The 15,586-nt window shown below is 34.5% G+C and overlaps 1 protein-coding gene and 1 non-coding gene across 2 annotated transcripts; one reads left to right on the top strand and one right to left on the bottom strand.

Annotated features, from left to right (window-relative positions):
* Positions 1-8,611: 8,611 nt before the first annotated feature.
* LOC140805400 (uncharacterized) lies at positions 8,612-10,642 on the bottom strand. Its single transcript, XM_073161672.1, has one exon. The coding sequence runs from the start codon at positions 10,640-10,642 to the stop codon at positions 8,612-8,614; it is 2,031 nt and encodes a 676-aa protein (XP_073017773.1).
* LOC140806469 (small nucleolar RNA R71) lies at positions 9,953-10,060 on the top strand. Its single transcript, XR_012112541.1, has one exon. It is a non-coding gene; the product is annotated as a small nucleolar RNA R71 (small nucleolar RNA).
* Positions 10,643-15,586: the final 4,944 nt, after the last annotated feature.

A 15,586-nucleotide genomic window follows, 5' to 3' on the forward strand; every position in this document is an offset into this window, starting at 1 on the left:
TGATAATAAAAATAAAAATGGGGGGATTTGTTGTGATAATTACTAAATAAAATAATCTAAACTAAAATTACCAAGCAAGAAAGAATATTGAATCTAGAATTTAAAATTAATCGACGAGAATAAATTGAAGAATTTAATACGAGAAAAATACTGATTCAAGGGGATTCTACTATTTAATTAACTCACTGTTCATCGGTTAATCAATCATTTATTCATGTTATTCCAAACAATTAACCTTAGAATAATAGGGATAGCCGCTAAAATTCTTGTGTTTTCCTAAATTAATTGACCAAACCCAGCATCCAGTCAAAACTCGCCAATAATCAACTGGGCACGATAGCGTTCCATATTAATTAAAGACAGCATTTTAGTTTCGTGAAAATAGTTAATCCTAAAATCTAACAATCGAGATAGCTGCAAGTTATAGATCGAGTTTCACCGATTTATTTAGATTAAATATGTTATGATAGCACAACACGCCTAATCTATCGCTACTCATGTACCAATCGTTCATGACAATTACGGATCACTGAATTCATGGTTAGCATTAGAAAATCATACATCAAATTAAATTGTCAGATTAATTGACGTATAACATTCATATAATTAAATCATAAATCAACAAATATTTGAGCAAACAAGAATAATAAATTAAAGTGCAAAACCTCACAGTGATAAAATTAAACAGTAAACTATCCCTTGAATCAGAATAAGAAAATTAGCCTAACATAATTTGATCTACAATATTCATGAAAAGTAAATAAGAAAGCATAAAGAAAATCAATCTAATATTTTTGTTGGAAAAATTCTTGAGGTCCTGCGCCTTGCTACTTGTGGAGGATGAAAATGCTTGAGAGAATTTCTTCCAATTTTTTTATTCTAATTGCTCAATCTTGTGCGGCTGCTGTCTCCTTCACCTGAGTGGAGGATTTGGGTCTAAAAATATAAATATAAAAAGCCCACTATCTCTTAATTAACCCTAAACATAAAATATAAAATAATAGATACTATTTTATTTAGATTTCCCCTCTTTGCAATTTTTGGCAGCTGAAGTATCGTCATAAGACGTGGCCACGTCTTATTCCAGGTCTTCTTCTGGTTTGGTCATTCACTTTCAACTCTATCTTGAAAACTTCAAATGTGATAAACATCACCTTTTTAGCTCAAATTTGCTCCAAGACCGTAAAAATTCCTCCTACAATAAAATTACACAAAAATGTGTCAATTAAACATATCGGAGGTTAAAATAACGGGAAATATGAAAATAAAGCATTAACTATTACCAGCCTATCAAAATCTCCCACACCTAAACGATGCTTGTCCTCAAGCATAAAATAGATCAACTTATTATCTCAATTTTCGTCCTCCTTCCGCTTCCTCTACTTATCCAAAACATTTTTTTTTTCATGCAACAAGACATTTTAATTTCAGAGCACCTCACAAAATAACATCATGAACAATCACTACAATCAGCATGTGTAGAAAGTAAAATGCATGGGATTTAACAACTCCTCACAAGGTTCGCTCATTCCGCTCATTAGTGTCTAGGATATATATCAACAAACTCTCACGTCAAATGCATTGAAAAGTTTTACCATAAGCTTGCAAATATATCACATCCTTCCACTAAATGAATGAATTAAAATACACAAACAAAAAGGGCTATAAGTGGGTTGTAATGTAGTTAGGGGTAAGGTAGGGTAAAAAGAGGACAATGAGCTATGGAATTGGAGAAATCATATGCACTTTTCACAAAAACAATTGCATCCAAATAATAACATCTTCAACCTCGTTATAACATCAAGAGCGATTTTTTTTTTTTTCGGCTCTGTTTTTCTTTCTCACTTCGTCTACTTCTCTTCTTTTTCCCAATTTTTGGTTTTTTTGTTTTTGTTTTTTTTTTTTAGACGGTGACTATAAGGATTTGAGATTGGCTAAATCCCAGCAATTCACACTATTTTGGATTGAGTGATGCTATTTGTGAAAATTTTACATGATTCTCCAATTCAGGGTTCAAAACAGGGGGTTAACCAACAAAAAGGATTTGTCACGGCTCGTAATGTGGTTATTTTCATTCAAAGAAAAAAAACTGAGGCTCAAACTTGGTTAACTAGGGGACTATGAATCAGGGTAGGCTCAATGAACGGCTCAGATGATGCGAAAGGAAATGGTTTTAACCTAATGCCCTTATCCTGTTGTTTATGCACCCAATTCACCACAAAGTGTTGACAAAGACATGTATAACAATGCAAGTTCTAGAAAAATTAACAATGCAATGACAACACACAATCAAAGAAAATGGAGCAAGATATCATGATTGCTCATAGGCTCAAAGCTAACCAAAGAAAAAATATAGCAATTGTGTTAAATCCCACACACTTGTCCTCTCTAACTATCATCAAGAGCAACTTATTCATAATGCAAAAGTGAGAATGCAAAAACAATTCGCACGCAAAGAAAACATCATTTTTTTTTCGCATCGGAGGCAATCAGGATTCAGAAGAAAGAAATAACAAATGAACTAGATGCTTGGGACTAACAACGTCACAATTTTTTAAAAAAAAAATTTAAACAATTTTTTAAAAAAAATTGCAGAAAAATTAAATCGAAATACTAAAGATCAAATAAAATATAAAATATCAAAAATTCCACAATCAAGTCAAACTTCTCACAGCACATCAAAAAAAAAAACTCTCACACCTAAACTTGACATTGTCCTCAATGACAAAAAATAGATGCTCAACTAAAACGATAAAATAGTATGAAGTTAGAGAACTCCTCTGAAAAGTGTTGAGCATCGTAAGGAAACATCATCTATTGCTGCGGAGGGGGAAACGGTGGTTCGAATCCCATGTGTCTGTAAAATGCCAACTGATTCAGTTCCATTCTGGTCAACCGTTGCTTGAGCTCATCCACTTCCTCGTCGACACGCCTTCGTGATGGAGTAGCAGATGTGGATGGGGGCGCACGTGAGTCCAAAGGGTCATCCGGACCATCAGATTCAGAATAATGGAGGCCTGGTCATGCAGTCACTGGACCTGGTGGACAAAAAGAAAATACTCCCTGCACTTGTTCTATCAATCCCATAGTCTCTAAACAATGCAAATCAAGAGGAAGCATAGGACAAGCAACATAAAGGTCATTATTATCAAGATCAATCAACTTTAGGTTGACGGCTAATGCAGTGATCAATGAACCAAGAATCAAATGGCGTTTATGAGCAACGACACCAGCAAATTGAGAAGCCAACCAAAAACCCAAATTAACTCTTATTCTATTCTGCATGCACCACAAGAAAAACAATTCGGCTTTAGTTAACACACCCGCAGAATCTTTTCGACCCGAAAAAGTAAACGCAAGGAAACGGTGAATGTATTTCCACTCTGGGCTGTGCAAGTAATAATCCTTGGATTTACTCGGGTCGTAGTCGTGCTGTGTGGACATAGCTCGATAAAGGGCAATGGGATTAAATTGCTCATGAAAATCACACGCACTATTCAAATACTCATCAGTTTGTGCAAAATCATTTTCAATAAAACCAAAAGCAATGTTAAATTCAGTGATTGAAAATCTGAAAGTGCGTCTCGTTAACCTAAAATGAACTACTCTTGGACTGGAGAGTGTGAAATTATCAAGTTTGATCAATTCAAAAGTGGTATAAAACTCACGCACAAGTTCTATATAAGCAGGACATAAGACAGAAAAATATGATTCCCACCCAATGTTACTAATCAAATCAGGCACACCAGTTTTAATATTCAATAATTCCATGGTGGGGTGGTGAATATTCTTGCATGGGATGATTTTTTTGGTACACAACGCCTTATATTTATCCTTTTCCACCTTTTTTGTGAAGGTCAAATGACCATTCAAATCTGCTTCAGACGGTGGTAACGAATTCATCCCCTTTCCCATTCTAGCCCTTTTCCGTCCCGACAAAGAACATGAGGTGCCGACTTTTTTATTCGATGCTTGAGAATCCCGTTGCATTCTATTAACCAATTAAACACTTCACACAATTATCCCACAACCAACAATAAATACGGACACAATCACAAGTTAAGCCCAGTAATAATTGGCGCACACAACGATATCCAATTGCGAGTGAAAAGAATAAGTTAACAAAACACCATGTAAACACATCGAAATAACAAAGGGGTTGTAAAGAATTCACCTAGAGTAGTGTGGTTGCCGTGCGATGTTGCTGTGAAAAACCGAGATAGAGGTCGGAGGCTGTGCGCGAGGTTTGTGGACGAGTGGTGGTGCTGTGGGGACTCGGCTGTGCTGTTGGTTGAGAGTTGCAACAGAGATGTCGAGCGACGCTGAGGGTGCAGACGGGATGGCAAGCGTTGTGGGCTGTGGTGCGATGTTGCTGTGTGAAGTTGGGTCTCGGTGGCAACAGATATGGCGAACGGTGTGGTTGTTGTAGGAGTTGCGAGTGGAGATGAGTGATGAACCGATTGAAACTGATGTGGTGATGCGCTGTTGTTATGCGAAGATGGCTTCTGTGTGCTGTCGTTGGTTGACGAGCGCAGATGGAGATGCAGAGTGGGAGATGAGCAGCTGTGCTGGATGATGATCGGTGTGTGTGCTGCGCGAACCGTAGGAGGCACGAGCGGCGGTGCAGTGTTGCAGGGTGGTGCGCTGTTGAGAGAGTTGGAGAAGGGGGCTTCACCGAGCGAAGCTGCTGTGCGTAGTGGGAGGGGCGATGTGGTCTGGTGTGCTGGACGAGGTGACAAGCGAGAGAGTAGATTTGGAGGCGGTGCTCGGTTGGGAGAAGCTGTTGTTGGTTGAGGAGATCTGCAGAGTAGGGGACGGTGTTAAAAAAATATTTTTTTTTATTAATTGAAAATGAAAAGGTTCCTAACAGAAGAGGTGTTTTGATAAGGCGTGGCCACGCCTTATTAAAAAACCTCTGCTGTAAATAAATAAAAAGTTCCTAGCAGGAGAGGTGTTTTGATAAGGCGTGGCCACGCCTTATTAAAAAACCTCTGCTGTAAATAAATAAAAAGTTCCTAGCAGGAGAGGTGTTTTGATAAGGCGTGGCCACGCCTTATTAAAAAACCTCTGTTGTAAACGAATTTTTTTTATTTATTTAAATTTTTTTTTTTCAAAAACAGGAGAGGTGTTTCAACAAGGCGTGGCCACGTCTTGTTCGAAAACCTCTACTAGAAAAATATTAAAAAAAACAAGAACTAAAATTTGGGTTGCCTCCCAAAAGCGCAATTTTTTTAATGTCGTTATGCTCGACATTCTTCGTCCCATCAACTTTCAGAATATTGGGGTTTTTCCAACTTGATTTCTAGTACTTGGGACGCGCTTTCAGATTCATGTAACACCTTGAATCGATGTTCATTCACTTTGAATGTTTTATCAGTATCCAAACTCTTGATTTCTACTGCACCATAAGGGAACACATGAGTAACAACAAATGGACCAATCCATTGGGAACGAAGCTTACCTGGCATAAGTTTTAGCCGAGAATTGTACAGTAGTACTTTTTGACCAACGCTAAAATTGCTTTCGCAAAATCGCGTTGTCATGGAACAACTTCGTTTTCTCCTTGTAGATTCTCGAATTCTCATATGCCTCCAATCTTATCTCATCTAACTCTTGTAGTTGCAGTTTTCTCGATGCACTCGCCTCTTCCAAGTTCATATTGCAGTTTTTAACTGCCCAATATGCCCTATGTTCAATCTCCACAGACAAATGACTTGATTTCCCAAAAACTAACCTGTAGGGAGACATCCCTATTGATGTTTTATATGCAGTCCGATAAGCCCAAAGTGCATCATCTAAACGGAGACTCCAATCTTTCCTTCCCGGATTGACTGTTTTTGATAGGATAGACTTGATCTCTCGATTAGAAACTTCGGCTTGTCCATTTGTTTGTGGATGATAGGCTGTGGCAACTCTATGATGCACCCCATATTTTTTCAACAAAGCTTCAATTGTTCGATTGCAAAAATGGGTTCCTTGATCACTGATTAACGCCCTTGGGATACCAAACCTGCTGAAAATGTTAGATTTAATAAAACCTGCAACAACCTTGGAATCGTTAGTCCTAGTGGGTTTTGCTTCCACCCACTTCGAAACATAATCAACTGCCAACAATATGTAAAGATAACCTCCTGATGAAGGGAATGGTCCCATGAAATACATGCCCCAAATATCAAAAATATCACATACAAGAATTGGGTTTTGGGGCATTTCATTTCTATGCGACAAAGATCATGTTCTTTGACATTGTTCACAGTTTTTACAAAACAAATAGGCATCCTTAAAAAGTGTGTCCCAATATAAACCACAATCCAAAATTTTCCTAGCAGTCCGTTTCGGTCCAAAATGGCCACCACATGCATAATTATGACAGAAAGTCAAGATCGACTTATGTTCAGTTTCAGGTACACACCTCCTAATAACTTGATCAGTACAAAATTTCATAAATGAGGTTCATCCCACACATAATACTTTGTCTCACAACGAATTTTCACTTTACGAGATTTGCTAAGATCATTAGGTAAAATTCCGGTAACCAAGTAATTAACTATGTCTGCATACCAGGGATTCATACCTTTCACTTGAAATAACTGCTCATCAGGAAAAAATTCGGAAACAGGCAAAACATTATCTTCGTTCACCAACCTACTCAGGTGATCAGCTACTGGATTCTCAATTCCTTTCCGATCCTTGATCTCGATGTCGAATTCTTGGAGTAAAAGTATCCACCGTATCAACCTCGGTTTTGACTACCTTTTTTGTCAACAGATATTTCAATGCTGCATGATCAGAAAACACAATTACTTTAGAGCCTAGCAAATATGATCGAAATTTTTCTAAAGCAAAAACAATTGCTAAAAGCTCCTTTTCCGTAGTGGTGTAATTGCATTGCGCAGAGTTCAATATTCTTGAAGCATAGTATATGACGTGACTATTCTTATCAACTTTCTCGCCTAGAACAGTCCCCACAGCATAATTGCTCGCATCATACATGATTTCAAAGGGCAAATTCCAGTCAGGTGGCTGGATAATAAGCGCTATGGTCAACATGTTTTTTAGCTTGTTAAAAGCCTCCTTGCAATCTTCTCCAAACTCGAAAGGTACGTCTTTTTGGAGCAACTTGGACATCGGTAGAGCAATCTTCGAGAAATCCTTAATAAACCTGCGGTAAAAACCTGCATGTCCAAGAAAACCTCGAATACCTTTAACGTTAGTGGGGTAGGGTAAATTTGTGATTAAATCAACCTTTGCTTTATCAACCTCAATACCCCTAGAGGAAACCACATGTCCTAACACAATGCCTTCGGTCACCATAAAATGACACTTTTCATAATTCAAAACCAGATTGGTTTCCATGCACCTTTTCAAAATCTTGGACAAGTGACTCAACCAATTGTCAAATGAATCCCCATAGACAGTGAAATCATCCATAAATACCTCAATACAGTTCTCAATATACTCTGAAAAAATACTAAGCATGCACCTTTGAAACGTGCCTGGAGCATTACAAAGTCCAAAAGGCATATGTCTGTAGGCAAATGTTCCAAATGGACATGTAAAGGCTGTCTTCTCCTGATCCTCCTGAGCAATGACTATCTGGTAATAACCTGAAAATCCATCAAGAAAACAAAAATAAGTTTTTCCAGCTAGTCTTTCCAATGTTTGATCAATAAATGGCAAAGGAAAATGATCCTTTCTAGTAGCTAAATTAAGCTTTCGAAAGTCGATAACCATACGCCAACCATTTTGCACTCTTGTCGGTACCAACTCACCATTTTGATTTCTTACCACAGTGATACCTGTTTTCTTTGGTACGACATGGATCGGACTCACCCATTTACTATCTGAAATAGGATAGATTATGCCTTCATCTAAAAGCTTGAGAATCTCTTTCATTACCACTTCTTTCATTACCGGATTCAGCTTTCTTTGGAATTCTCGTACCGATTTGGCATCATCCTCTAAACGAATTCTATGCATGCAGATGGAAGGATTTATGCCTTTGATGTCCGCCAATGTCCAGCCAATTGCGGTCTTATGTTCTCTGAGAATTGTGGTTAATCTCTCTTCTTTCTCTTCAGTTAACCTCTTCGAGATGATCACAGGCAAAGTATCATTGTCTCCCAAATAGATATACTTCAAATGATCTGGCAAATCTTTCAATTCCAATTTGGGTGCCTGCAAAACGGATGGTAGCAATTTCTTGTGAGGGATTAATATTTCGGTTTCTAAATTTGGAACCACAGTTTGTGACTCTTCATCAATTTCCGAAATCTCCCAAGCTTCAGCTATCTCTCCTTCCACCTCCAACTGTGCCTGCATGTGAAAACTTTCAATCTCATATGTCTCCTCAAAACATTCCTGCACAATGGAATCAACAATATCGATTGAACATATAGACTGGTTTCATTTGGGTATTTCATAGCATCAAAATACTAAATTTCACAATCTCCCCGTCGAATTCGACGGAAAGTGTACCCTCTTCCACATCAATCTTGGTTCTAGCTGTTTTCATGAAAGGTCTCCCCAATAGAATCGGGGCTGAAATCGCAGTGGAGTCTTCTTCCATTCGCAGTATGTAGAAATCCGCAGGAAATATCATTTCTTTAACCTACACCAGAACATCCTCAACAACGCCTTCAGGGTAAGCATTAGATCGGTCAGCTAATTGAATCACAACTCTAGTTTCTTTTAAAGGACCCAAATTCAGAGCACAATATATTGAATAGGGCATGACATTAATGGATGCGCCTAAATCTAGCATAGCACGCTCAATTTTCAGATTTCCAATAACACAAGTCATTGTAAACATACCTGGATCCTTGCATTTGTTTGGCAGTGACTTCTTAATAACCGCAGATACACTTTCCCCCACGCTTACTTTTTCATCACTTTTAAACCTCCTCTTGTTAGTGCACAAATCTTTTAAAAATTTAGCATACCTTGGAATTTGTTTGATGGCATCTATAAGAGGGATATTGATCTCCACCTTTCTAAAGGTCTCCAACACTTCTTTCTCATAGTCCATTTTCTTGGATTTTTCCAACCTGGAAGGAAATGGAGAAACAACCGCATTAGAAATAGTAGATGAGAAAGGCTTAGAATTTACCTTTGGTTCTTTCTCAGATTCTCCTTCGATCTCTTCATTTGTGTTTTTTTCTTCAGTATTTTTTGTTGGTGAAGTGTTCTTTTGGTCGATCTCCTTCCCACTCCTTAATACCATAGAACTTGCATTTTCTTTTGGATTAGCCACCGTTTGCGACGGTAGTTTTCCAGAATTCTGAGCTTCCAACTTACTGACTGATGTAGCGATCTGAGTGATCTGGGTTCCTAGATTCTGAATGCTGACCCTCGTTTCCTGTTGAAATTTTTGAGTGTTTTCAGCTAAGGCCTTTACAATTTCGTCTAGAGACATACCTGAGTTGGATGCTTGTTCTGGTATGTGTTGTTTGTTCCAATTTTGCTGTGGATATCCTTGTTGGCCTCCTTGATTCTTATAGCTGAAATTTGGGTGATCCCTCCATCCTGGATTGTAGCTATTAGAAAATGGATCATATCGACGCTGGGGCTGCCCAGGAAATCCACCAATCGCATTGGCTTGTTGCGTGGCTTCCTCTTGTAGTGACGGACACATATCTGTAGGATGTCCCACCATAGCGCATACACCACAAGCTTTTACCTGTTGCACCTGTCGTGCAACCAACTTTTCCAAAAGAGATGTCAAAGAAACTAATTTTTGGTCGATAGGAGTAACACTTACCTCATTGACTTGTCGTGGAGGGTTGTCTTGCCTAGTACTGAACTGTTGTGCATTGGCAGCCATGTTGGAGATTAGAGCTCGTGCCTCTTGAGGTGTTTTGTTCACCAATGCACCACCACTTGCAGCATCAATCATATTCCTATCAAAGAGCGAAAGTCCCTCATAAAAATATTGCACTAGTAGCTGTTCTGGAATCTGGTGTTGTGGACAACTGGCACACAACTGCTTGAATCTCTCCCAATATTCATACAAAGTTTCCTCATGCAGTTGTCTAATCCCACAAATGTCTTTTCTAATATTTGCTGCTCGTGAAGCGGGGAAGAACTTCTCCAAAAACTGTTGTTTCATATTGTCCCAAGTTGTTATGGATCCAGAAGGTAAATAGTAGAGCCAATCCTTAGCCTTGTCGGCTAGAGAGAATGGAAAATCTCGCAGTGAAATTTGTTCCTCTGTGATCCCTTGCGGTTTCATGGCTGTGCAAACAATATGAAACTCTTTCAGATGTTTATGGGGATCTTCACCTGCGAGACCACGAAAAGTAGGCAATAAATGAATCAAGCCAGATTTTAATTCAAAAGTAGCATCAGTAGTATGGAACTGAATGCATAATGGTTGTTGAATAACATTAGGATTAGCTAACTCCCTGAGTGTTCTTTGAGCTTGTCCTGCCATTTCTTCTTGGTCACTTTCACTTCTTTCAATCTCAAGATCAATGTCAGATTCTTTTTCTGTATCGTCTGAGTCCAATGATACGTCCAAATAAGGAGATGATGATGATGGTTGCTTTTCACGCCTTAATCTTGCTTCTTTTCTCAATCTCTTAGCTGTCTTCTCGATTTCTGGATTGTATTCGAGTTCACCTGTACGAGAAGAACGAGGCATAAAAAAAATAGAAAATAATCAAAAGAAATTACCTTACACCGTCCCGGCAACGGCGCCAAAATTTGGTGTGGTGTCGTTGTGCCACCAAACTTAAATTCCTACTCTCTAAATAAAATTAGTGTAATGATGAGCAGGGTCGAATCCACAGGGAACAGTAGATATATTTCTTTTGATAATAAAAATAAAAATGGGGGGGATTTGTTGTGATAATTACTAAATAAAATAATCTAAACTAAAATTACCAAGCAAGAAAGAATATTGAATCTAGAATTTAAAATTAATCGACGAGAATAAATTGAAGAATTTAATACGAGAAAAATACTGATTCAAGGAGATTCTACTATTTAATTATCTCACTGTTCATCGGTTAATCAATCATTTATTCATGTTATTCCAAAAAATTAACCTTAGAATAATAGGGATAGCCGCTAAAATTCTTGTGTTTTCCTAAATTAATTGACCAAACTCAGCATCCAGTCAAAACTCGCCAATAATCAACTGGGCACGATAGCGTTCCATATTAATTAAAGACAGCATTTTAGTTTCGTGAAAATAGTTAATCCTAAAATCTAACAATCGAGATAGCTGCAAGTTATAGATCGAGTTTCACCGATTCATTTAGATTAAATATGTTATGATAGCACAACACGCCTAATCTATCGCTACTCATGTACCAATCGTTCATGACAATTACGGATCACTGAATTCATGGTTAGCATTAGAAAATCATACATCAAATTAAATTGTCAGATTAATTGACGTATAACATTCATATAATTAAATCATAAATCAACAAATATTTGAGCAAACAAGAATAATAAATTAAAGTGCAAAACCTCACAGTGATAAAATTAAACAGTAAACTATCTCTTGAATCAGACTAAGAAAATTAGCCTAAGATAATTTGATCTACAATATTCATGAAAAGTAAATAAGAAAGCATAAAGAAAATCAAACTATTATTTTTGTTGGAAAAATTCTTGAGGTCCTGCGCCTTGCTACTTGTGGAGGATGAAAATGCTTGAGAGAATTTCTTCCAATTTTTTTATTCTAATTGCTCAATCTTGTGCGGCTGCTGTCTCCTTCACGTGAGTGGAGGATTTGGGTCTAAAAGTATAAATATAAAAAGCCAACTATCTCTTAATTAACCCTAAACATAAAATATAAAATAATAGATACTATTTTATTTAGATTTCCCTTCTTTGCAATTTTTGGCAGCTGAAGTATCGTCATAAGACGTAGCCACGCCTTATTCCAGGACTTCTTCTGGTTTGGTCATTCACTTTCAACTCTATTTTGAAAACTTCAAATGTGATAAACATCACCTTTTTAGCTCAAATTTGCTCTAAGACCGTAAAAATTCCTCCTACAATAAAAGTACACAAAAATGTGTCAATTAAACATATCGGAGGTTAAAATAACGGAAAATATGAAAATAAAACATTAACTATTACCAGCCTATCAATCATAAATGAATGTTATATCAAATGAAGAAGCTTTCATTTTAGATCTTATAGATCAAATAAGATATCCTATAAATAAAAGCTATAGAGCATTATTTAAATATGAAATCAAAAGCCTACTAAACTTGTACAAAATACAGTACAAAACACAACTTATATTCTTATAATAAAATATTAAAAAGAAAAATAAAATGAAAGAGAACCTATTGTTTCTGAATTAAACGAGAAATATATCAGATAAAATCTAAAATAAAATATTTAAAAGAAAGATTAAATACTCTTAGCATCAATAATAAACATATTTAGGAAAATAATTCTACTTGAAGAAGATGAAGAAAAAAGTGAAAAAGATAATTTATCAAAAGAAGAAAATGAAACAAATCAAATGATATAGATAAATAAAATTGATCAAATTATTTATCAGAAGTGGTACTCAAAAGTAACACTTATTATTAATAAAAAAATTACAATCACTATAGAAGCACTCTTTATTATAAGAGCTGATGTAAATTATATTAGTGGATGAATTGTTCCTTCTAAATATTATAAAAAAAAACTACTCAATTTCTAACAGTTGCTAATAAGCAACCGCTTATATTTAATTACAAATTGTCTGATGTGACAATATGAAATTCAAAAATTTGTTTAAATACTACTTTTATTCTTATTAAAAATATTTCTACCCCTTTTACATTATGAACATATTTTTTTCCAAATGTTATTTCATATTAGTAAGATTAATGAAAAAAAGTTTATATACAACATTAAAATAAATTATTTGTTTTTTCTATTTGCAGTAATACCTATGACAATATCTATTAATATTTTTAAAAAAATAGTAACTAACAAAGAAATTTTGTTAATTCATTAACAAATAAAATTCTTTTTAAAAATATTAAAGAAAAACTTAATTATGAAAAAATTAAAGAAAAAATAAAAATTATTTCAGAAATCATATCTGAAGAAGTATAAGCAGAGGTTCCTAATGCTTTTTGGAATAAGAAAAAACATCAAGTAAGTCTTCCTTATACAGATGTCTTTACTAATGATAAAATTCCTACTAAAGCAAGGTCAATTGCTATGGGACGTAGAGTTTTAAAATATTGTAAAGGAAAAATAGATAGCCTTCTTAAAAAAGAATTAATTAGACCCAGTAATAATCCTTGGAATTGCTCAGTATTTTATCTATTAAATGGAACTGAATTAGAAAGAAGAGCTTCTAGACTTACTATAAATTATGAATCACTTAATAAAGCATTAAAATGGATAAAAATTTTATTACCAAATAAAATAGATTTATTAAATAGATTATTTAGAAGAAAAATATTTTTTATATTTTGATTTGAAATCAGGTTTTTATCAAATTTTTATGAAAGAAGAAGATAAATATAAAACAGTTTTTACAGTTCGATTTGGACATTATGAATGGAATTTTATGTCATTTAGATTAAAAAATGCTCCAATAGAGTTTCAAAATAGACAAAAACTTGTGTGAGACGGTCTCACGAGTCATATTTGTGAGACGGATCTTTTATTTGGGTCACCCATGAAAAAGTATTACTTTTTATGCTAAGAGTATTACTTTTTATTGTGAATATGGGTAGAGTTGACCCGTCTCATAGATTATGATCCATGAGACGGTCTCACATGAGACCCACTCTTCAAAATATTATGAATTAAATTTATAATCCATATATAAATTCTATCATAATTTACATAGATAATATTCTTATTTGTTCTCATAATATTGAACAAGAAGTAGGATTAGCAGTCAATAATAAAAAGTAAACTTTTCCAAAATAAGATAAGGTTCTTAGGTCTTTATATTGAAAATGGAATAATGATTCCTATAGAAAGAGCAATTAGTTTTGCTGATAAGTTTCCTGATAAAATAATTGATCTTAATCAATTACACTTGGTAGTCTTAATTATGTAGGAGATTTTTATAAAGATCTAGCTTAAGATTGTAAATTACTATTTCAAAGGTTGAAGAAAAATCATCGGCCATGGACTAATAGTCATACTCTGACAGTACAAAAAATAAAAAAAGGATTAAAGAACTTCCTTGTCTAACATTGTTAATCTTGAAGCATTTAAAATAGTTGAAACAGATGCCTTTGAAATTGGTTATGGAGGAATTCTTAAAAAAAAAAAAACTAAATGGAGAATCTGAAGATATTCTTATTAGATATACATCAGGAATGTGAAATAATACTCAAAAAATTACTCTACAATTAAAAAAAAAACTCCTTTCTATCGATAAGTGTATTACTAAATTTGAAAATGATCTTTTAAATAAAAAAAATTCTTATTAAGAGTTGATTGCAAATTTGCTAAAGATATTCTTTTAAAAGATGTTAAAATAATAACATCCAAATAAATTTTTGCTAGATGACAAGCTATATTAACATGTTTTGATTTTGATTTATACATATTTCTAGAAAATCTAGTTCTTTACTAGATTTCCTAACCAGAGAATTTTTACAGGGTTCCAATTTGAAAAACAGTCTTAAAAAGACAAGAAATGGGGAAAAATCCTATGAATAAATTCATGACCAATAAAAAGGTTAATACAGATAAAGGATAATATTCCTTTGGCAGACGATAAATTTGATCATATAATTGAATTTGCAGATGATAACACAACATATGATATTCAATAATATCATGATGCAATATTTGCATTAAAAGGTTATAAAGAAAAACTTAAATATCCTTATATACTCTAAGACATTTAAATTGTTGTCATGTTGGATAATGATCTAAAAGATCTATCTCCTGTTCATATAGCACAAAGCTATTTAAATAAAGATTTACAGTCAATCTATGACAGAAAAACAAGAGATTATTTTAAAATCATTCTAATAGAAACCGGATCTGTTGAAATTCAACATATGGATAGTGCCAGAGATTATGCATTCTCTAAAATGATAAATAAAAAAAATAATATTAGCCACTAATTGGGGTTTGTCCTTAAGACAAGTGCGTCAAATGAATACTTTTCAGGCCATGCCAAATATGTATAATATCATGATTAAATCAAAGCTTGAGATGATATTGTTTTGTATGAAAACTCTCAAAGAAAACATTCATGATGGATATTAATCTAATTTTTACGAACTCGGTTTAAAACTTTTTTCTTTTCATAGGGTTTAATGCCTATCATATTACCTTTTAATGTTAAAATATTTGGAGAAAATTTCAACAAGCTAATACTTAGCTTGAAGAACTTCTTTTTATACCACAATTTTCAATTAATTGTAATGTTTCTTGGATTATTAAAGGGAAATATGGTCTACAAGATCAAGTCAGAGGAAAATGTGAATTAAAATTCACTCCTTCTATTCTCGTTTGAAATTTATTAATTAAGAGGTGTGTATTCAATCTTGAAAATTTAATTATTTTTATTGACTTTTGTAGAGTTTAAAAGTCTAGAGGTATTGAACATAGACTTTTATAAACTATATAAAAGTTTTGTGGT

The sequence above is a fragment of the Primulina eburnea genome, chromosome 11, assembly GCF_022965805.1.
Source record: "Primulina eburnea isolate SZY01 chromosome 11, ASM2296580v1, whole genome shotgun sequence".
Classification (NCBI taxonomy): Eukaryota; Viridiplantae; Streptophyta; class Magnoliopsida; order Lamiales; family Gesneriaceae; genus Primulina; species Primulina eburnea.

Coding starts and splice junctions, on each gene's coding strand:
- LOC140805400 (XM_073161672.1), bottom strand. CDS start 10,642: ATGCCTCGTTCTTCTCGTACAGGTGAACTCGAATACAATCCAGAAATC.